General features: G+C 42.7%; 1 protein-coding gene across 9 annotated transcripts in view; it reads right to left on the bottom strand.

Moving 5' to 3' along the window:
* The window catches only part of IL6ST (interleukin 6 signal transducer), a 247,773-nt gene that overhangs the window by 40,966 nt on the left and 184,142 nt on the right, over nt 1-22,665 (bottom strand). For all 9 annotated transcript variants that reach the window (XM_029576964.1, XM_029576954.1, XM_029576992.1 and 6 more), the window contains 5 exons: nt 22,558-22,637; nt 17,253-17,463; nt 5,378-5,554; nt 2,480-2,581; nt 1,680-1,826 (listed from right to left, as the gene is read on the bottom strand). In XM_029576964.1, the coding sequence (XP_029432824.1) occupies nt 1,680-1,826; nt 2,480-2,581; nt 5,378-5,554; nt 17,253-17,463; nt 22,558-22,637 (717 nt within the window). The remainder of the gene's footprint in view (nt 1-1,679; nt 1,827-2,479; nt 2,582-5,377; nt 5,555-17,252; nt 17,464-22,557; nt 22,638-22,665) is intronic.

Here is a 22,665-nt window from a genome sequence, read left to right as displayed (position 1 = left end):
AACTACGAACAGAAGTCCATGGTGAAAAGGAAGATTGAAGTCAGGTTAGAATGCACAAAAGTCTAAGAGGTGGAGGAGGCTCTCCCTAAACAAATTACCGATGAATATTGTGCTGTAAACACATTTTTGCTCTGAAACCAGAGTGCATATTTACATTTCTAAGAATGATGGTGCCTAAAGAATTTATTAAAAATATTTTTCAACCAATTTCCCTTTCAAGTAAAATGCTCACCCAAGGCAATGTACAGGGTAAAAACGTCTCAAAGACAATAATACAAATAGCAACAGAAACTAGACAGAAAAATATGCCCAAATAAATATGTCAGCAGTCACATTATAGACCTAGAAACAGTTTCTTAAGAAGGGAACAGTCAGGTTTTCACTTTCAAACATTAGGTCAGCAGGAAGTTTCTTCCAAAGAAGGGTTAATATCGAAAACATCCTGGCATGGGATCTAGACTCCCTGACCACTTTACTTTTGGGCACGATCATCAAGGTACCCTGAGAGCACCACAATGTTCTCAAGGGCCTAATCCACTAATGATAGTCTTTCAAATACAAAAGGCGTTTACCAAGAGTGTAAAAATCAGTATTAAAGTTTTGAACTCCACCCTATATCCCACTGGCAGCCAAGGTAAGTTCAGTAGCAAAGGGGCAGATGGCGTTTCCCTTTTATGACCAAAAATAAGTCACAATCTGTAAAGGAAGGCTGATAAGCAGGCTATTACAATTGTCTAGGTGTTACAATGCACACTTAACCGAACTGAATGCAAACAGACCAAATGCAGGACTGCATAACTGACCAAAAAGAACCTCTGTAGTTAATTTAAATCAATGCACCAGATGAAGCTAAAAATGGGCCTTTTGGATAATTTGTGCAACCTGTCTCTCTAAAGACAAGGAAGAGTCCGACTTCACACAGTGATTTATCTTCCAAAGAACACATCACATCTGATGACCCAATATTAATTATAAGCAATTGTGGACTGGGCATAGCTTCACCTACCCAGAAATTTTCAGTTTTATTCCATTCAAGACAGGTATAAGTAACTAGAATGCCAAGCAGCAACAGCCTGAATAGAATATTTAAGCTATGCTATGAAACTTGCTAAATCTGAACCCAATGGATAGAGATCAGCTCTACATCATCTACATAGATGAATCCCAATATACCCAGTCGAACTAGCTTCCCAAGAGGGCTGAATAAAACTTTTGAATAATAATGGAGAAAGGGAGGACCCCAGTGGTTTCTGCAACCCAAAGAACAGGACACGACACAGATAATAGTTCACACAGAGATCTTCTTTTTGGTTAAGTATGTTGTAGCCACTGCAAAATTGTCTCCCACTATCCCCATGGACTGACAGCACCTAAGCAGAATAGCACAATCTACCAGGTCAAAGGTAGTAGGCATGTTTAATAAGATCAGACAGGTGGACTGCTCCTCATCTAACAGCCATCCTAGAAAGAATGCAGGGACTTGTATATTTTCATTTTAAACATGAATTTATGCAATTCAAATTAATATATTTTACAGTATGTTCTAAAGTAGATTCAGGCAATCTACTTCTTAAGTGAACGTAACAGAACAAAAATCGATTTATACTGCACTTATGTACTATTGCAACAGTCAAAGAAAAACAAGAAAACATCTTAAGTAACATTCTGGATTTACTTACATGACTCATTCCCATTGCTAGGTTTGTAAAATATTGTATAGTTTCTGATGAATCCGTTTTGCTTATCAACTGGAATCTGCTCCCATGTCAAAACAGCTTCATTTTTTCCAACTTTCTTTGTGCGAACAAAAGGTCCTATGGTAGGAACTATGATGCAAATCATAGTTTTGTGTTAGAAAAAGCAGCACAGCCACAATTATTATGAGCATTGCATGCTTGTAATCGGTGGATATAACAAATGTTAATTTAACACTGAACTTTAATAAAATCTCAAATATACTGAAATTGTTATTTAGATACTCTATTGCAGTTCTGAATGTAGCATTAAACACCATGGGTCAATATTGAAAGGTAATGCATCTTAAGTTAGCCAGATAGCTATATCTGTATAATTTAGATGGGATATTCAGTTGCATGGCTATCCGGCTGAATATGCCCTTTAAAAGTGCTAGATGGATAAGACTTATCTAGGTTTAGACCTGCTATTGAGCAGGTGTAACAAGTGGAAAATTTATCTGGTTAAGTTTTAATATTGCTAGTTAGACAGTTAAGTTATCCAGCCAAGTAGCACCTCCCTGATTCATCCACTGCCCACCTCCAAGTAGGCAGGTTAGCCAGATAGCTGGAAAAGTGACATCCAGCTATCTAGCTGCCGCTGAAGATAACCGGATATTCACCAGACGCTAGACAGCTGGATAAGTCCTACTCATCTGGCTAGCCACTGTCTGAATATCAAGCCCCATGCAATTTACATGATAAGATGAAATAAATTAGAAAGTTAAGAATGATTTTACACTTACGCCCTTGTTCAAGGTAAGTTTCTATAGATCGCGCACTTCCATGTCCTTCTTTGTATAGTGGATAAATATAAATCAAATAGCGCTTCAAAGGCTGTATGTTTCCTAGTATAACAAATAGGGCATTACTGCATTTCTTGGGTGCAATAGAGAGTAAAGCTAGTTCATTTTGCTAAAGTATCCCGACTCTATGCATAACTGGCACCAACATACATGAACAAAGTTCAACCTATCTGGGAGCAGGTGTAGCGCTTTGTGCATTTATATTTATCTGTATATTTTTGAAAATTGAAAGTATGCATGCAAGTTCTGTCCCCACCCCTACTCCACCAGCAAAACACATCTTGGTAGAGCATGTAAAAGTATGCATGAAATGGTTTTTATGATCACTTTTATGCTCAAAACCTCCTAGGGCAATTTTCAAAAGGCCATTTATGTGCATAAAATCAGGGGATTATGCACTTATTTGACCTTTTGAAAATTACCCCCTTAAATACACATTTTACACTAGCTTTACTCATGCTATATTCCTATTGTAGCACCTCCAGACATAATTTTAGTTTTACATTTCTTTTTTCAGAGCTGCCATCTTCTACCTTTCAGCCATCAATCCTCATCAGGACTACGAACTTGAACTCTATGCATTTCCAACTGGCCTGCCCTATATAGCTTGCTCTATTGCCCCCTTTCCCCCCAATCCCAACACCTCTCCATGGTGAAGCCATAATACAGTCATTTGTAAGTTATTATGGAAAGAAAAGGAAAGGTGCACCTTTTATGGCATCGCCAATCAAATATTTGCTTTTCCCCTTCAAAGTTAGCACCTTACATATATATATCTCACTTTGTTAACATTGGCCGCTACTGCACATATTAAGGGCCGATATTGATGGGTTACAAATGAGGTATGTGTTACTGTAGATATTAAAGTACACTCATACAAGAATACGCATATATGCGGACAGTATCACAAAACTACATCTCCATGAGGTGCACTTAGGTTTTTTGCATTAATGTAGCTGTGATGCGTTCTGTACTTTAATTTTTGGCTGTACCAACAGATAATGAGCTATTTTGGATACTTTTACATTTCATGAGCATTTATTTCACATTACAACCATTGCAAGTATGTACGTGTTAACGCCCCTAAATATGAAAATTATTGCAGCATAACCTACGGCTGCACTTAAGACAACTAATTAATGGCCCCATCTTAAGTATCTGGTCCAACATGCAACCAGATTTTAGAGGAATTGCCTTGTCTCCCTGTCAGCTGACCTATGGAATACGATTCTGTGCAGGGAATCCAATGTAGAAGTTTTATGCTAGTGTTACTTCTGATCATTTAGACAGCACTTCTGATACAATATATTACTAAATGAAAACATTCAAATACATCCACATCGATGCTTTTGTTACATCTAAATTAAAAACAGCAAAAACTGTACTGAACTGAAATCAACCACAAAGAAAGGCACAGTATCAAATCTCATAGGAGCGATCAAGGTAAACACCACTACACTATGAGGCTGATGCAAAACAGTGTACTCAGCCGAGTGCACTGTTTAACCTGCAGCTGGACGCAAGTTTTGGATGCGCGTCCACAACTCCTTATGCTATAAGGGGATTAGCACGTTCAAACCCCCCAAAACTAATAGTGCTCATCACATGCAAATGCATCTCCCCAGATCCAAAAAAAAAAAAAAATGTGCACCCGACCAGCACATTTTTATGCTCTGAAATTGCCTGCCCAGAGCAGGCATTAATGTCTGAATAGCTCAAAAAAGTGTATAGAAAAGCAGAATACACTGCTTTTCTGTACATCCTCTGACTTAATATTGTGGCAATATTGTCTGAGGAACCAGAAGGTTAAAAAAAAAAGTGTGCTGGTGGTCAGGTTAATTGAGCGCCCCCTTTTCTTAACAAGTGTCCATTTTCCTAACCCGTGGCTACACCGATTTATTGCATTGGCCCCTATGAGTTTTAAAGTCAAGAGCTGGGGTGTCAGCAAGCCAGGTACGGGTGTATGACCTCCCTTAAAAAGGGAGGTTACCCGGGCAACTCAATCATCCATCCCCGGCCCACAGAGGGTGCTGTAAAACAAGAATAGTCACATTAGGACTTTACTAATGTGACTATTCTTGTTTTACAGCACCCTCTGTGGGCCAGGGATGGATGATTGAGTTGCCCGGGTAACCTCCCTTTTTAAGGGAAGTCATACACCCGTACCTGGCTTGCTGACACCCCAGCTCTTGACTTTAAAACTCATAGGGGCCAATGCACGTGTAAATCCGGCTGGATTTACGCGCGCAGGACCCTCGCACGCAGAGCCCCGGGACACGCGTAAGTCCCGGGGCTTTGTAAAAGGGGTGCGTTTCGGGGGTGGCGACGCGGGCGTGGTTTTGGCCTGGGGGTGTTCCGGGGGCGTGGCCGCGGCCTCCGGACCAGCCCCTGGGACTGGAATATGGAGCAGGGCTGCTGGCCGGCAGGCGTAACTTTGCCGACAAAGGTAGGGGGGGGGGGTTAGGTAGGGGAAGGGAAGGTGCGGGGGGGGGGGGGGGGGAGGGAACAGGCAGCGCGCGCTGGGCTCGGCGCGAGCAGGTTGCACAAATGTGCACCCCCTTGCGCGCCGACCCCGGATTTTATAAGATACGCGCGGCTACGCGCGTATCTTCTAAAATCCAGTGTACTTTTGTTCGCGCCTGGTGCGCGAACAAAAGTAAGCGCTCGCGTACGTTTTTAAGATCTACCCCAGAGTGTATTGGTGTTTACCTTGATTGCTTCTATGAGTTTTGTTTGATATTGGGCCTTTCTTTGTGGTTGACATCTAAATTAAAGGCATGACCGCTGTAGGTATTTAGATAGTTAAACATGCTGACAGCCTTTTCAAATCTAGATTACCTCGCAAGAATGTGCTTTGAGATGTTTTGGGCTCTTGTTGCCATTCAATGGTACAGTCAGATTTTACACACCATTCAATTACATATCCTTTCACATTTAACGCTTTGGGCGTTGTCCATTCTACCCACAGCTGTTTATCTTTAGGAAATGTTTTAATGTTAGTGACGGCAGGCAGTGCTATAAAACAAAAATAAGGCAAATAGGATTATGTTCACAATAATTAGCTGTCTTTCTTAATGCTAGAGAGATCTCACAGTACAAGTGATAAATAAAAAAAAAAAAAATGTTCAGCAAAAAATTCCTGTCACAAAACAATATCTGATAATTTCTTAGAGGTAAATTTTAAGACCCACACATGCACATGGTCACAGCAATTTTATAACATATGCATGCGTGTTATAAAATTGGCTATACGCGTGTATATGTACGCACAATTTATACCGACGCGCATATGTACGCAAATGCCACCGCACGCGTAAATGGGAGGAATTTTAGTAACTACGCGCACCAATGTAATAGCCCTTTTTTCCAGTTCGCTCCCAGTTCACCCCAGTAAAAGAGAGGGCTTCCTAACCCACTTAGCTAACTTGCCTCCCTTTTACCCTATTACCCCCGATCCTTAAAATCCCGCTGACTAGCGTATATTTTTTTGTTACATGACTTACATGCCGTCCATAGCAGAAGTAGTTACGCGGTAGGAGACCCCTGCCAGTGCTTATGCACATAATTACTTATGTACTGGATTCATGCTACAGACTCTGCCCACCCGTGCCCCACCAAAGCTCCACCCCTTTTTGGCGAAAAGATTTTTGTGCGTGTAATGGGGGATGTGTGTGTGGCCGCAGGCCTTTTAAAACCCACATGGCATGCACAGGTCTGAGTCACATGCGAATCTCCCAGTTTTGGTGCACGCAAGGCTTTAAAAAAACCAAAACAAAATCCAAAAACAACCAGTAAATGAATATCTAAGGTTATTTCATATATTTATTCAAATAAGTACATATTTATTTTATAAATTCATTCACCAAGAGAAATTAATCACAGATGCAAAGCAAGATAAGTTATACAAAAAAATTCACAAAAAGATACCCCTTCCCCAAACATTGACTTACATAACAAAAAAACAAGTTTTTAAAAAAAAGGTCCCAACAAGAGCTTTAAATAATTCTATCAAGAAATCTGTAGTCCAGTTAGACTTTCAATGAAGAAATAATTGTTGTTCCAAAGGCTCTCAGGCACAGATGTAACCTTGAAGGTATACTTGCAAAATCAAAGAGGATAACCAGACCAACTTGTCCTAAAGTTTCCTTTAAGTGGCAGCTTTTGAAAGGAAATGGGAATACACTTTGTCTGTTGGTTACAGGTGAGTCTTTGGGTTTGAATATGCAGTTGATGCATTGCTTTAAATATTTGTATGCCGCACAATCAGACATCCTTAGCGGCTCACATAAAAACACGCACTGTATTGTGAAAGCCAAACGAGCAAAACGTTCTAGGACTAGCCACTGGCGTTTTATGCATCACGCCAACGCTGGCAGCGTTCAACATACTGAACTTAATCATCCTTATAGATCGCACACTACATCAACACCAAAACTAACATGCTTCATGAAGGATCAGTACACCATGGTTGTATAAACTGCCATTAACCAGCCAAAAGCTTCATGAAATAAATGTTGATTTGGAAGGGAAGAGAGGGAAGATCTTTTTGGTTCCCCCCCCAGTTATTAAATTCATATGATCCAAATGTGCAGTTTATTTATGTACTATATGCCCAACAGACTTCCTGTTTGGACATATTTCAAGTAGATTAATGGAGGGCAGTTTTCAGACCATCCTATTAGGAAAACCGATTGAGAGAAAAGCTCTTAAAATCTGATTATCATCCCAGAAGAATGAAAGAGAACATTTAGACTGAGGTGGCTGTGCTCCATGACAGACAGAAGAGTTTAAATTACATTAATTTCAATGTTTCTTGCAATGAGCATAGCCTCGAAGGGTAATTCAAGCAGCATGCAATATAGTCTAGGGATGTGAATCGTTTTAGGACGATTAAAATTATCGTCCGATAATTTTAATATCGTCTTAAACCGTTATGGAACACAATACAATAGAGATTCTAACGATTTATCGTTATAAATCGTTAGAATCGTGAGCCGGCACACTAAAACCCCCTAAAACCCACCACCGACCCTTTAAATTAAATCCCCCACCCTCCCGAACCCCCCCCCCCAATGACTTAAATAACCTGCGGGTCCAGCGGCGGTCCGGAACGGCAGCGGTCCGGAACGGGCTCCTGCTACTGAATCTTGTTGTCTTCAGCCGGCGCCATTTTCCAAAATGGCGCCGAAAAATGGCGGCGGCCATAGACGAACACGATTGGACGGCAGGAGGTCCTTCCGGACCCCCGCTGGACTTTTGGCAAGTCTTGTGGGGGTCAGGAGGCCCCCCCCAAGCTGGCCAAAAGTTCCTGGAGGTCCAGCGGGGGTCAGGGAGCGATTTCCCGCCGCGAATCGTTTTCGTACGGAAAATGGCGCCGGCAGGAGATCGACTGCAGGAGGTCGTTCAGCGAGGGTTCCGGGGCCTCGCTGAATGACCTCCTGCAGTCGATCTCCTGCTGGCGCCATTTTCCGTACGAAAACGATTCGCGGCGGGAAATCGCTCCCTGACCCCCGCTGGACCTCCAGGAACTTTTGGCCAGCTTGGGGGGGGCCTCCTGACCCCCACAAGACTTGCCAAAAGTCCAGCGGGGGTCCGGAAGGACCTCCTGCCGTCTAATTGTGTTCGTCTATGGCCGCCGCCATTTTTCGGCGCCATTTTGGAAAATGGCGCCGGCTGAAGACAACAAGATTCAGTAGCAGGAGCCCGTTCCGGACCGCTGCCATTCCGGACCGCCGCTGGACCCGCAGGTCATTTAAGTCATTTGGGGGGGGGTTCGGGAGGGTGGGGGATTTAATTTAAAGGGTCGGGGGTGGGTTTTAGGGGGTTTTAATGTGCCGGTTTTGCGATTTTACGTTTTTTCGATTTTTCACGATATTTTACCCCCCCAAACGGCAACAATACGATTCCCTCCCCCTCCCAGCCGAAATCGATCGTTAAGACGATCGAGGACACGATTCACATCCCTAATATAGTCCTTTTAATAATAGGGAATTGCTTCTCACAAAGAAAAAAAAATAGTGATACAAGATCATTTGGTCTGTGTTTTACCACATTCAGGGCTCACTTGTTTTGTGACTGGAATTATAAAGCAGCATTTGGCAAATTCTGTAGTATCATGAAGTGCCAAAATTACCTCCATTATTTGTTTATAAATGTTCCAAAAATGTGAAAGATTATTTTGTTTTCTTCTTCCTACCCTTAAAGAATGAGGAATGAGGAGTGAGGTGAACTTTTTTTTTGGGACATCAAAAATACAGACACTGCAGGGTTTGCCATTTGTCAGTGGATCTGAGGGTTTTTTTTTTCCTCCCACTTATCTGATAACTGGCAAGAAATAGTGATGCCTTCTTCAATGTATGAAATTATTGGAGTGGTTTATATACTGTATGTGTCTTGCTTCCTTTTATATGAAGGTAAAACAATTTAAAAAAATGAAATTACTGAACACTGCAGTAATATTAGAACATTAGCTGTCTTTAATTGATCATTGGGAATAGGCATCTCATCAGCTGAAAATGCTTTAGATTTTTATTTTACCAAAAATAAAAGTAGATATTAGAGGAGTTAATTTAAATGCCTTACTCTGCATGCAGAACAGCAGTGGATGTTTAGATTAAACAGACTGATTGGGGTATTTTCTTATGAATGAAGAAAAAAAAACCAAACTTGACAGGAGTTTTGACTGGTAGGTAAGATCAAGTGGTGTAGCTGACTAGAAGCTTTAAATGACCGGTTGATAATACCATATAATTTTCTATAAAGTTTCATGCTGGACTGAATTTAGTTATGGGTCCATTGGAAGAATAGGGGTCCCTTGTGTACTCTGAACCTTTTCTTGGGATTGTTTTAGAGGATGCAAAGTGATGCACTTTATATGTAAAAGTGTGCCAGATTTGATTTTTGACTTTGTAGTGACATGTGACTGGTTTCTAAATTGGTTTGAAAAAGTACTGCAGGAGACAGCTGGATTTTAATGTTTTTCTGAGGCAGCCATTACGGAGAGCAAGTGCTTATCTGTAAACGGGGTTCTCTGTAGACAGCCAAAATGCATAGGTAAAGTCATCTAACAGTAATGACAGACCTGTTTTCCGAGCTCAATACAAGTCTTACCGAGCATATGGTGGAGTTTTCATGTGTACACACTGCCTCAAGAGTCCCTTAGTCTCTTCCAGAATGTAATCTTTAGCAAGGTAGTTGACTCTCCAAAGCCAAGTATAAAGTTTGCCCGATTTATCCTGTCTACAGGTAAGCAAACTTGCTTTCTTAGTTGACAAGGAAGCATGAATCCACCATAATGTGTGGGGCATATCAAGCTGAAGGTTGTACTGCAGAGCAATTACTTAAACTGGTCCCACCAGGTGGAGAGATGACTACTGGATGAACAGGCTGTGCAGAACTGTTTGTCCAAATTTACTGTCTCCTCAGGACATGCTGTCCAGAAATGCGATGTGAACAGATAATTAAGTAGCAGCTTTCTTTGTGTCTTCAATGGAACTGGCCCGGAGATAAGCCTGAATACAAAGTTGAGTTTTAAAGTTATATGTTAGGGTTCTCTTTCAGTCCAAGAAATAAAGAGCTGACTTGTGTGCATGCAGTCTTGGAAAGAAAGTTGGCAGTAGAATAGCTTGGTTAATATTGAATGCAACTATCATTTTTGGAAGGAACTCAGGTGAGTTCACAGGACAACCCTAATGTGGAAAAACTGCTGGTATAAAGAATATGAAACCAGGGTCTGAAGTTTGCTTACTTTCTGTGCCAAAGTGACATTTGAGAGAAAAAACAAAAATACTTTACAGGTGAGGAATTTTAAGTCTGACTTGAAAGGCTTGAAGGAAATTTTCATGACTTGAGCTAAGACTATGTTAAGATTCCAAGGCATGGGGGTTTACTGATTGAAGGCTTGGAATAACACAAACCTTTCATGAACTTTGATACTAAAAGGTAAAGAGAGATCGGAGCCCAGTCCATCTGCTGATATGCCACAGAGATAAACTTTCTAACTGAAGAGATGCTAAGGTGTAAGGATGAAAGACAGAATAGATATTGAACCATTCTTTGGGCCACAGGAGAAGGGATCCAACTGGTTGATCCCACACCTAGTCCTGAACCTTCTCCACTTCTGGTAGAAGGCTTCTAGCCGAAATCAACAAATCCTCCACCTCCTTTATGGAGGAGTAAGGAGGAGACTAAGGTGCATTCAATATCCATGCTGTGAGGACCAGTGATGGTAGGAATCGAATGTCAGGGCTTGCCAGTCTACTCTGTGATGAGTTGAAAATATCCACAATGGAATCTGAGACTGCACTAACACATGGATGAGTTATGGATACCACACTTGCCGTGGCCATGCCAGTGCCAGGAGAATTAACCTTGCCTAATCCTGAACAACCTTTTGGACTGTCGTGCAATGAATGGAATTGACAGGAATGCCAGTCTAGCAAAAAAAGCATCAGGAGCTGCATGGATGCAATGAGCAGGACCTCTCAACCTTTCTATTGTCCTCTGAGGTGAACACATCAAACACTGGTATTCTTCAGTGAGTGAACAAGGACCACTTGTGTGGCTGCAAAACTCTAAGACCGTCCGCCAATGTATTCTGGATTCCTGAAAGGTATGTTGCTTGGAAATGTGCATTACGATGATTGGCTCATGACCAGATTCAGAAGGCCTCCTTGCAAAAAGCAAAAGCCCGTGCCTCCCTGCTTATTTAAGTAGAACACGGCTACCTAGTTTTCCATCTGGATCAATATTCTCTTGCCTGAGAACAGGTGAGAGAAAGCCCTTAGAGTATAATGGATGGCTCACAGTTCTAGAAGGTTGATCTGCAGATGATTCTCCCCTGTGTGCACTCTTAAGCGCTTGGTGGAGTTGTCAGTAGACAGAGTTACTTGATGTGCTAGGATATATAGTGAGAGACCCACTTTTAGAATCTTTGCGTTCATCCGTCAATGAAGGGATGTTTTCATTTTGGGGATTACAGAGATTTGGTGGGATAACTGCAGCAAGAGCTGATTTCACTGGCTTCGGAGAGCCTAATGAATGCCCCAGATGTGCAAATGGAGTCAGAAGAGCCACCTGCACCGCACTGATCATGGGTCTGAGAAGAATCAGGACTGACCTTACTGATGCTCAGTCCTGCTGCAGAAGAGACCTTACTAGGCTCTGTAGAAATGCAGCTATTTTGATGGAAATAAACTCCTTTTCCAGAAGTAAATCTATCCAGGCTCCTATGGATTGAAATCTTTAACATAGGCCCACTACTTAGAGAAGTGGACCAGAAAATCCAGAGACCAGAGAAGCCAGATGGTTATTTTGAGGGACCTGTCACCAACAAATTGTCCAGGTATAGGCATATGCAGACTCCCTTGCCAATGAAGTTGTGCAGCCATCACTGCAAGGCACTTTGTGAACATTCTGGGACACTGGGGATTGTGTCCCAGAATGGGACACAATCCCCAGTGTCCCAGAATGTTCTTTCAGATCCAGCACACAATCCCCAGGGTTGAATGACGAGAAGAATCGTTTGAGGGAGTACATCATGAACCTGTTCTGAACCAACGATTTGTTAAGTCTCACAAGTCCAAGATAGGTTTCAACCCCCCTAACTTCTTGGGGATTAGAAAAAGTATCAGAAATAAAATCCCTGGTCACACTCCTGCAATGAGATCAGCTTGATCACTTTCTGTTGAAGGAGAGACTCCATCTCCAGCTGGGCAGATTGAGAATGGTTGGAGTTGAAGATTGAAATCAGTTGGGTCAGAGGGGTAAGGGGGTGAGAGAAACATGTGGCAGCCATATTCCACAAATTTCAGGACCTATTGGTCCCTGGTGGCAAAGATCCATTCTGGAAGGCAGGCCTATAACTTTACCCTACTAGAGGAGGCAGGTCTCAAGGACATTGAAAACTTGTCACAGGCTTAGGCTGGAACTGTGGGACTTCAGTTGATGCCTTTTCCTCTGCCAACTCTAGCATGCAGATGTTGCTGCTGAAGAGAGGGGAGGAGCAATTTGAAAAGAGAATGATGTCTCTGGAAGAACAAACATCTATTTATTTATCGAGTTTTATATACCATCATTCGGTTTCGCCATCATAACGGTTTACAAGTTTCGACGGATAAGATGTTAAAGAGGTTAGGAGGGGCATTAACATCGTTTTCATTTGTAGAAATATTGTAATCGGGCTGGAGCTGGCTGGTCTCCTGCCACTAACTATAGAAAGGCTTGATGCTCCTTAATCAGAGCTACCATCTCCTTCACCTTATCGCCGAGTTGTCCCATATACAGAGTAAACCTGCCAAACAGTCATGCACATCTTCACAAAGGCCACTAGTTTGCAAGTCTTCAAGTGCATATGGAAGTGGCTGAAATTCTGGCCACGATGTGAAAAGCTTCATCCATGCAGCGGATCAGATGTTTCTTGCATTCCTCCATTTCCTTCCACTGCTCAACAGAAGCCTGCCTGCCCAAAGTCTAATTCCGTTAAGGTTTCAGCTTTTGTATGCATTTGTGCAAATACTGTACATGAACAGCTGAGGAGCTGCAATGAGCACTAAGCAGGAATCCCTGGAAGACCTTTTTTTCAAAGGCATCCAATGCTTTTGGATCCTTCACAGGAGTTGTGTTAGAATGATCATGTGCATTTTGCATACTTCAACGCCGATATCACCACCCTAGAGTGGTGCAGTAGCTGGACTACCCTAAAGCCAAGAGGGGTCCTGGCCCCTATAACTTGAGGTCAAGCTTTCAGGCCACTTGAAGGCATTAGAATTGCATATGAGGGAACTTTCTTTCGCCCTCCCCTCACCTTCCCAATATACCAATATGCTGATAACTTCAACATCAGTACCAGAGATAATGTTAGTGGAGTGAGCAATAAGTAATAAACGATGTAACGTGTATTAGTAGTATAATTAGAATTTGTATTTACTGTTGTATCGACCTAGAAAATGATGACTATGAACTAGATTATATAGTAGCAATTGTGATATCCTAGAATATGTATGAAAATGAACTAGAATATGTATTTGCTGTGGTGTTGACCTAGAATGTGAATGTTGACATAGTGGGGCGGATTTTAAAAGCCCTGCTCACGTAAATCAGCCCAGATTTACGCGAGCAGGGCGCCGGCGCGCGCAGAGCCCCTGGACGCGCGTAAGTCCCAGGATTTTTTTTAGGGGGCGTGTCGGGGGCATGTCAAGGGGCTGGGCCGAACGCGGCATTTTGGGGGCGGGATGCAGCGTTTTGGGGCGGGCCAGGGCGTGGTTTCGGCCCGGGGCGTTCCCGGGGGCGTGGCCGCGCCCTCCGGAACCGCCCCCGGGTCGGGTCTCTGCGCCAGGCGCGCGTGGATTTACGTCTCCCTCCGGGAGGCGTAAATCCATGGATAAAGGTAGGGGGGGGGTTAGGTAGGGGAAGGTGAGGGGAGGGCGAAAGAAAGTTCCCTCCGAGGGACACTTGTGCTTATGCGCCAAGGTATTCTGCTCTGATGAGGAAGCAACCTTAGAAGGCTGCACCAAGGGTGCTCCAAGGTGAAGCACTCATCTTCAAGAATCTAGAATAGATGGGTAAATGCCATTGGGATCTTCTGCACCATGAAAGACAATGGCACCTGCACAAAAGACACTTCCCACCTTGGGGTCAATGATTGTGCTGCTCTGGCAGTGAGATGCATTAATGGTAATGGCTTCTTCAGGCCAAGAGAAATGGTCCCAGAAAAGATCCCTCATGTGTCAGCCGGTGCTTTAATCTTCTGCAGCATGCTCAACCTCTTGGGGAGAAAGATCTTGTCTTGACTTCCTAAGCCACAAGTCCATTGATGCCTCATATCGAGAAGAGGAGCTGTTCTACCTCAAGTCATGGCTTCAGGCTTTGAACAGATGTTGCTCTCCACAGGGCCTCCATTTTCCAGGAATGGTATTGCTGTGCCCTCAGGGACATCCTACAACAACTGTAGCACTTGGAAGCATCATAGCAAACTGAATGGGTATCACTAATGGACATCTGGAATCTCCAGATGCAGGCTTTAAGACAGATGACCTTGATCTTCTTGGCCTTGGGCTTTTCCATCCTCTTTTTTTAAATTTTAAAACTGAAATGTTCTGTTGAAGGGCTGCTGAGGAAGCAGAAAAGTGAAAGAAAAAAAAAAAAAAGACTACAAAGAGGCAACATCAGGTTAAAGAAACAGTCCAACAAATCTTAATAGGAAAAAGAATGGATAACGTGAAGTATTTCAGAAAAGGAAAGATGGGCTCACGAGGCAGTGTGCATGAAGGGGAACTCCCATAAATGCTAAGTAAGACTTGCTAAATTCTGAGAGCTAGGCCCATATCAGTGCCACTGGATGTCACCCATGAGTTATGGCTGATTCATGCCTGTTTGTCGATAGGAGAAACATAGCTTGTGTTCACAGCATGTGTTGCGAGATAAAAGAAAGCTAGCCCTTTCAGATTCACTCAGGGCTCATGGAAACACTAGACAGCCACCTAGAGCACCACAGTTCTGGGGTCTGTGTCACAATGGCATTTCCTTCCTGCTCTGTGGGCCCAGAAGAAAAACTAGTGTCGCGTGTGGGCAGGACGGAAGCGATGCCATCACTGCTGCTGGAAGGAGCAGAATGCAGCACTGGCCTGCAAGGCGCAAAGGAACAGTAGGTGGAGCAGCAGCACAGGGCAGAAGAGTCCCATGAGCTACAGGAGCCAATGACGACTGCTGCTGCTTGTGTTTACAGAGGGGAGAATAGTGAAAGTGTACATGAGAATGTGTGTGAGAGCACTTAAATGAGTACATGTATGCATATGAGAGAGAGAATTTGTGAGGAATTCCTGCTACTCCCACTTTGCTAATTCAAGTCAATTTTAGGGAATCTGAAAATCGTAAGTTCCCAGCTTTGGAAAGCAGGAGATTTTTAAAATCCTTACATTTAATTATCGGAAGTTATTTGATGTATCTACTATTTTGAAATATTTTATTGGTGATTGGAAATTTCAGAAAAATATTTGTTTTTAAATTATTGGATGTTATTTGTTAGTTGTTTTGAAATATTTCATTTTTATTAGCATGGTTTTACTATTATTGATTTATTTTGTTTGATGTTTTATGAGGGTTTCTATTTTTCCATTGCTGCACTGCACACAGAGTTTGACTGTCATGGATGTGAGCCCTTGAACTGTGGTGTGGTAGACTAAACCTAGCAGGTGAACTCACTAGGTCCATGCCATCAGCTAGTGGCTGGGAGTTGGAGTTTCTTCTTATTGGGAGACTAGAGTTGAAGCTTCACTTATACTAGCTCTGCTCCATGCAGGTTCAGCCTTAGATTTCAGGGGCCAGCAGGGCTTAGGCAAAAGTCCTGGAAGTCAAGATTTGGGCAGCAGTCAGGACTGGCAGGCCAATGGTTTGGGCAAGCAGCAATCCAGGAGTGAAGTTGGAATCCTAAGCAAAGATCAGAACTGGGGAATCAGGCCAGGACAATCAAGACAGGCAAGACAGAACACAGGGAAAACAAAACAAGGCAGGGCAAACTGAGCAAGACACAGATGCAGGGAAAGGCAGGAACAAGGCAAGGCACAAGGAGGAAGCAACACTCACTGCAAGGCAGGAAATCCTGTTGCCGAGGTGGCAGCTGGGAGTGAGGCTGGGTTTAAATCCCCAGCCTGCACTGAATCATCTCCCAGCACCATTCAGCCTTTCCTACAAGATCAGGACTGGTGTGCATGTGCCTTATGAGAGGGCAAGGAATGGCGACATGCTGGCAGTGTTCCTATTGCAAAGATGGTTTGGATATAGTTGGGCAGGTCGGTAGCTCCCTGGGGTGAGCGTGAGCCGTCCTACAACTGGCCAAATGCTAAATTGACTTGTTACGGTTTCAGTTTAGTTTTTGTCTGCATGTTTCTATTTATACTTTATGGTTTCTTTATTCTGTATTTTGTGAGGGTCTGTCTGTGTTCTGCAAGTGTGACCGAGGTGAGGTAATCTGCTACCATATAGTTTATTTGTAGGGATCTATAGCAACTTGGTTTGTTCGGTTTTCTTAAGATGTACTGGAGTTTTAGGGCCTGGTGTAATATTTGCAGTGTTGCCTTTTCATAGGTAGGGTTGATGTTTGAATGGCAAGTTAGTGCTGTTTTTGCATAGGAAGTTTACTATATTGTAACTAATTCAGTTTAGCATTGGCTTTCTGAGGGCCATGCCCCCACCCAATGTGTGTTAAAATAGGCCTAATACCATATGGGTTCCAGGGTGTCTTTTTTAACAGGGTTTTCTGGTTGGCACCACAGCAGTGCATATAAATATAATATACATGCTGTAAGTGATATTTTTACCTCAGACAATCACATTTTGAATAGCCTTTTTCATATAAAATATATTATAAATGCATAACTTAATTAGGCTAGGGGGGCTGTCAAGAATTCTTTATTGCTTTTTCCATAATCTTTTTTACAGTAGCTTCTCCTAAACTTCCTGAGTACCAGCCATGTCCTAGAAAGTGTGCCATATTCAAGTATGAAGGAAATTAAATGGCCACATACTTCACTCCATCCGAGTCACAGATTACTTTGTATATAATTACTGCACCACCTACCAGCACAAGCTGATTTCTGGGCTATTAATTTCTCCACAGTTCAAAGGGAAAAAATATGCTTAAAACAATACAGTGATGAAAAAAATTAAACTATGTATTAAATAGACAACTATGCACTATATTTCACAAAATACTTACCTTTGAAGTCAGTTGCTGGTATAGTTAACACTGATGTAGGAGATGTTCCCACACTGTTGTAAGCTGTCACTGTTACAGTGTATGGATCTCTTGTCAAGTCAACAGTATAGCTGGTGGCATTAGTGTCATTAGTCAAGAATGGTTGCCTTTTTCTTGTGATGGTTACTAGATATCCTAATATAGCTCCATTAGCATTAGACCGGTCCAGCTCCTATAACAAAGTGAATTTTCTCACATTAATTTTAATCAACAGATCTTACACATTTCTTTCATTCAAATCAGATCTTTATCAAACTAAACAACGTGAAAGCATTAGGTCATGTAATAGTAGTCTTTTTGCTATTCTGTATATAGATATATATGACAAACAAGTGGTTATTAATGAATGGTTCGTACCTTTCTTTTCCTCTCCAATTGCTTGCTCTTCTTGCCAGATCAGAATGAAAAAGACAATTTTAACCAATTCCTAGTCTCTGCTGGAGTACTGGTACATTAAACTTTAAGTCTCAGAAGAAACTGAGGTACTAAGCTGGGTTAAAGTGCAAAGCAATAACATAAATAGGAGGAAACAAGATAAGAGGAAAGGAGATAAAGTAATCTGTGCCTTGGTGACTGGATAGCGGAAATGAGATGGAAAAAAGAAAGTAGAAATAAGGAGGCTGATATATATTCAAAGGCTTTGCCTGGGTAACTTTTGGAGTGCCGCTCCTCCATCCCTAGATAAAAGCCAAAATTTGAAAATTCTTCCCGGCTCAGTTTTGTTCAAGTAACTCATTACTTGCACAAAATGTATGTGGCTAGAGAGAGGTGGCGATGATGTTCCAGAGGCATGGGTAATTTGTAGCCAGTGACTGGGGACATTCAGCCAGCTAACTCTGGTCAGAAAAATACCTGCCCTAAAGTCAGCTGGATACGTTTTTTTCCAGGTAAACTTTGCTGGATATATTCAGCAGCAGACTTATTCAGATAAGTCTGCTACCGAATATACTGGTAAAGTTGCCCAGGTAACTCCCACTCTCCAGCCTGCTGAATATCTACCTTTATAATGAAATAAGGGCAAAAAAAGGAAATCAGATACAGAAAATAGGTTGTGAAAATTAGCAAAAGAATAAAACAGGAACAAAAGAGAATAAAAATCCACAACAGATAATAAGATAGTGAGCAACCAGCTAGATAAGACAGACCTTATCTATGCATAAAAGCATATCTATATGCTTTTATGCTTTTTCCTTTATATAGCAGAGAAAAATCAATTATAGGAAAAGGTCTAAGGAAATGTTAGCAATTGGTAGAGTCTAACAACAATGCATTTCACTTACTGTTTTAAAATGTCAAAAGTAAAATTGTCCCTCTTTATTCTGTTTGAAATACATTAAACTGCATCAGGGAAAATGAGAGTAGTGTATGTTTTACAAAAGGAGCCTGCACCCAAGAAAGCATTCTGCAAACTCCATTTGCCACTTTTAATCAGGCCGACACAGTAAGGTGCGGTAGAAAGAGGTGCGTTAGTGACAGGCGCATCCGCGTTTGCTGCACGCACAGTCTGGATCACATACCGCTCGATACTGTATTTAAATGGCATGCAAATGCAAGCCGCGTCCAACGCGCGTCCATGAAGCGCAATCCATTTTTCTGTATAGGCGCTATACAGCGCCTATACAGTATCCTGGGTGCACTGGTACCTGTCATTTCAAATGACAAGTACCAGGAAGTGGATCCCAACTTTAAGCAAAAGAAAACCTTAAAACCTAAAATCCAACGCACCAGGAAAGCCAGATCGCGACTAATCCCATCCCCCAGCCCCCGCTCACCTGCCCTGGCCGCGTCCATGGGTGCCGGTCTCCGGGGCAGCCCCAGTCCTCTCTCCCATCCTCCCGGGGGCAGCCGTCGGCGAGAGCGAGAGCAGCCTGGGGCGGATCGCGAGGCGGCTTCCAGCAGCCCTCGCCGGCGATAGTGAATGGGCGCACGCCGTGACCTCTGACGTCCAGCCGGCCGCTCAGGTCACAGCGTGCGTTCATGCACCCTCGCCGGCGGGGGCTGCTGGAAGCTGCCTCGCGATCCGCCCCGGGCTGCTCTTGCTCTCGCCGCCGGCTACCCCCGGGAGGATGGGAGAGAGGACTGGGGCTGCCCCGGAGACCGGCACCCATGGACGCGGCCAGGGCAGGTGAGCGGGGGCTGGGGGATGGGATTTATCTGTTCTTTATTTAAATCCATTTGAGCTACCTCTGCTTCTTCCACCTGCTTTGTCTCAGGATACTCTAATTTCCTTGTTTTCAAGGAAGATACCAACTCTGAACTAGTGCTCCAGAGGGATATCTGACTTACTCTCATGATCTACATTAAAGACTGCTCTGTTTTTTTTTTTGTTTTTTTTTTTTTTAAGGGGAACCCATCTCTTTGGAATAGGTTCCCCTTTCCAAAAAAGTGCCCCAGTTCCTAATGAATCTAAAGCCATGCTCCATGGACTGTCATCTCATCCACACATCGACTCCAGAATTCAGTTTGCCTTTGGCATCCTGTTTGTGGAACTGAGAGTATGTCTGAGAATGCTACTTGGAACAGAGGAATGACCTAGTAATTACAGCAGTAGACAGAATCAAGGAAGCCTGGGTTAAAATCCTGCTTCTTCCACTGATGCTCCTAGTGACCAAGGGCAAGCCATTTTGCTCTCCACTTTCCCAGGTAACAACTTACATTGTAAGTCTTCTTTAGGGCAGAGACTTTTCTGCCTTGAGCATGGGTTTGGAAAGGTGAGTAATTACATCCAAAATCCAAATCCAGGTCTCAGTTTCAGTCTCCCTACCCTCCCAAACAATAGGAATCTAGGTCTGGCCTGCAGAATATCCCTCCGGTTTCTTCTTGTCTCATTGGTATCCATATGTATCAATATAGCTGGTTCCTCCCCAGTATTCTCTAAAATCTTCTCTGCTACTTTTGTACCAGGTGGGAAAGCTACTAAGCTATCCTCATGGCCACCAGCAACCCGACTATCTTCTTATCAAATGAAAGAATTACCAACAGCAGACTTATCCTTATCTTCTGGGTACGTGCCCTGAAGCAACATCCTCAGGATGAGATCACCACCTGGTAAGGCAGGTCCAGCTACAGAATCACTTCATGCCATTCCAAGGTGATACGCTTCCTGGTAACCTTGCTCCTCCAAAGCAGGACAAGGGCTGCCAGGGTGGAGATAGTCTATTCTGTATACCTCTGTCTGCTTCAGCCCCTACAAGTCTGTCACTCTAGTATCTATAGACTGTACTTGTCCTCCAAAAGCTAGGAGCTCTTTGCACCAGGTGTAAGATTACAACCTTGCCCCAACAGGTGGCACTCAGTGCAAAAGACTAGACAGTCCCCATCCTACTGTTGTCTGCATTTTGTTTCCTCTTATATGATTATTAAAGAGTGTGGAATGCTTAAAGCTTAAGTTCCTTAAAATGGTAAACATTACAGAAATAACTAGGAGACCTAGCAAAAATGGCAAAATTTGCTAGTCAAATCTGGCGGCTATGAAGAACCAAAGAGGCCAGATATTTGAGCAGAACCACACTGGTATTATTGATCATTTAGATTATTACAGTCTTGTGGCTGGACCTGGTGGGGTACTGGAGGGAACAAAGTGGGGATTTTGTATGCATGTTCATCTACATAAGGTGATGAGAGTACTAAGAAGGAAGACAGACTGTTGTGGTCCGGTCTATTGCTGGTGTTGCTAGTGTCTGCGTCCCTTCCCACTGACATCATTGTGGCCTGACATTCAGCGGAGGTCTGCTGTAGGAGGACTGGAAGCTAGACCTAGAAAGAAGCATATCACCATCTAGTCCATTGCTCTCATAGCCAGACACAATACATTTAAAGAGATGAGATGGGACTTTGCCCATCCAGTCCTTTGTTCTCATGACCTACTCCAGTACTACTGCTGCTTTTGCTGATGTCTTTGCCCCCTCCTGCTGACATTATTGTGGTCTTATATTTAGTTGAGGCCTGCCACAGAAGGGAGAAGAAGCCAGAGGCCAGATGGGAAGTTGTGCACCTTGGAAGGCTTCTCCAAGTTGATTACTTGAAGACTTCAGACTGGCTCTGGGAAGATCAGTATGAATAGGTTATGTTTAGGAAGAGTGAGAATCTCCAGGCATGCATACTTCAAAACGTGTGGAACCTTCAGTCTATTCAAAGTCTTGGAGCCAAATGTTGATTAGCTATGCCATGTGAGCCTCCACTTGAAATTCAGCATTTGATAGCTTTCACATTTTATATGAGTCTTTGGAGCCCTTTCTTATATGAGTGGATTTATCATCAGTGTGGTGTCAAAGTGGCTGAGGACCTTTTTGGCAAGGTCTGCTACCAGGGTAAATCATGGTTAGTTATCTGGGCTGCTTCTAGAGCTGGACTTCAGTTCATCAGCAAGATGGGTGCAGAGTTTGTCTTTCTGGGACCAAACTGCTCTGGTAACATCCTTGCCCAGATTCTATATACATCTGGGTCATCGTCCTTCCCTAGGCAGATAGACATTTTGTGATAGTTGGTGATGCACTGTGGCCAAAATTGGAAGATGTTGGCTTGCTTCTCTGCCATAGTAAGAAAATAGTTGCTGCAAATTCAAATGTGAAAGAAATATTTCTTCAGAGGAAAAAAGTGTCTGTGAGAGAAAACATCTGAGGCCTACTCAATGCCCTTAATTTTGCAGTAAAAAGGCAGTTGGAGGGGGGAGTTAGGAGGACATGGAAAGAAAAGATTGAGCAGAAAAATAAATTGAAAAGGTCAAGCAAAAAAAAAAAACTAAGGAACTACACTGAGGAAGTAAGAAAGACATTGTGCAAAATGGCTACATAAAAGTTAGCAAATGCTAAGAAGTGGTCGAGCCTGAGAGTACATCTGACTGGATTATCAGGAAAAAAACAAAGCAAAGCAGCTGCAAGATTACCACAGTGTGGAAAGTCCCGTGCACTCAAGCCTTTACTAGTTAGCTCTGGAACATGTTCTGCTAGTCACCACACATGGGTCATGTGACCAAATTGTATGATAGTCTAACTGCTTGTCTTCAAAGAAACATTTTGCAATTCAAAGTCTTGTTGCACAAATCTTATCACTTAGAAGTCTGCATTCTTACTTTTATTCTTCTGATTCCCAGTTTTCAAAGAATTAAAGCTCGGCAGTCAGAAATGATCACTGTATCACTTTCATTTGACATCACTAGAAACTGATTTTTTTTCTTTTAAATGTGTTCCAAATTAAAGACATTTTTTCTTAGATACTAAATCTACACATAAGAAATTGACAAAGATGATAGAAAAGCATGCATTACCTTCCAATTCAGTAGCACATGTCTATTTCCCTGTAAATCATAATCAATCTTCCTCCATAAATCAGGTCCCTTTACTGGTTCTGTGGAGAAAAATAAATGGAGTCATGT

This window comes from Rhinatrema bivittatum, chromosome 1 (assembly GCF_901001135.1).
Source record: "Rhinatrema bivittatum chromosome 1, aRhiBiv1.1, whole genome shotgun sequence".
In the NCBI taxonomy this organism is placed as follows: Eukaryota; Metazoa; Chordata; class Amphibia; order Gymnophiona; family Rhinatrematidae; genus Rhinatrema; species Rhinatrema bivittatum.
This window is presented reverse-complemented; position numbering and strand designations above follow the sequence as displayed.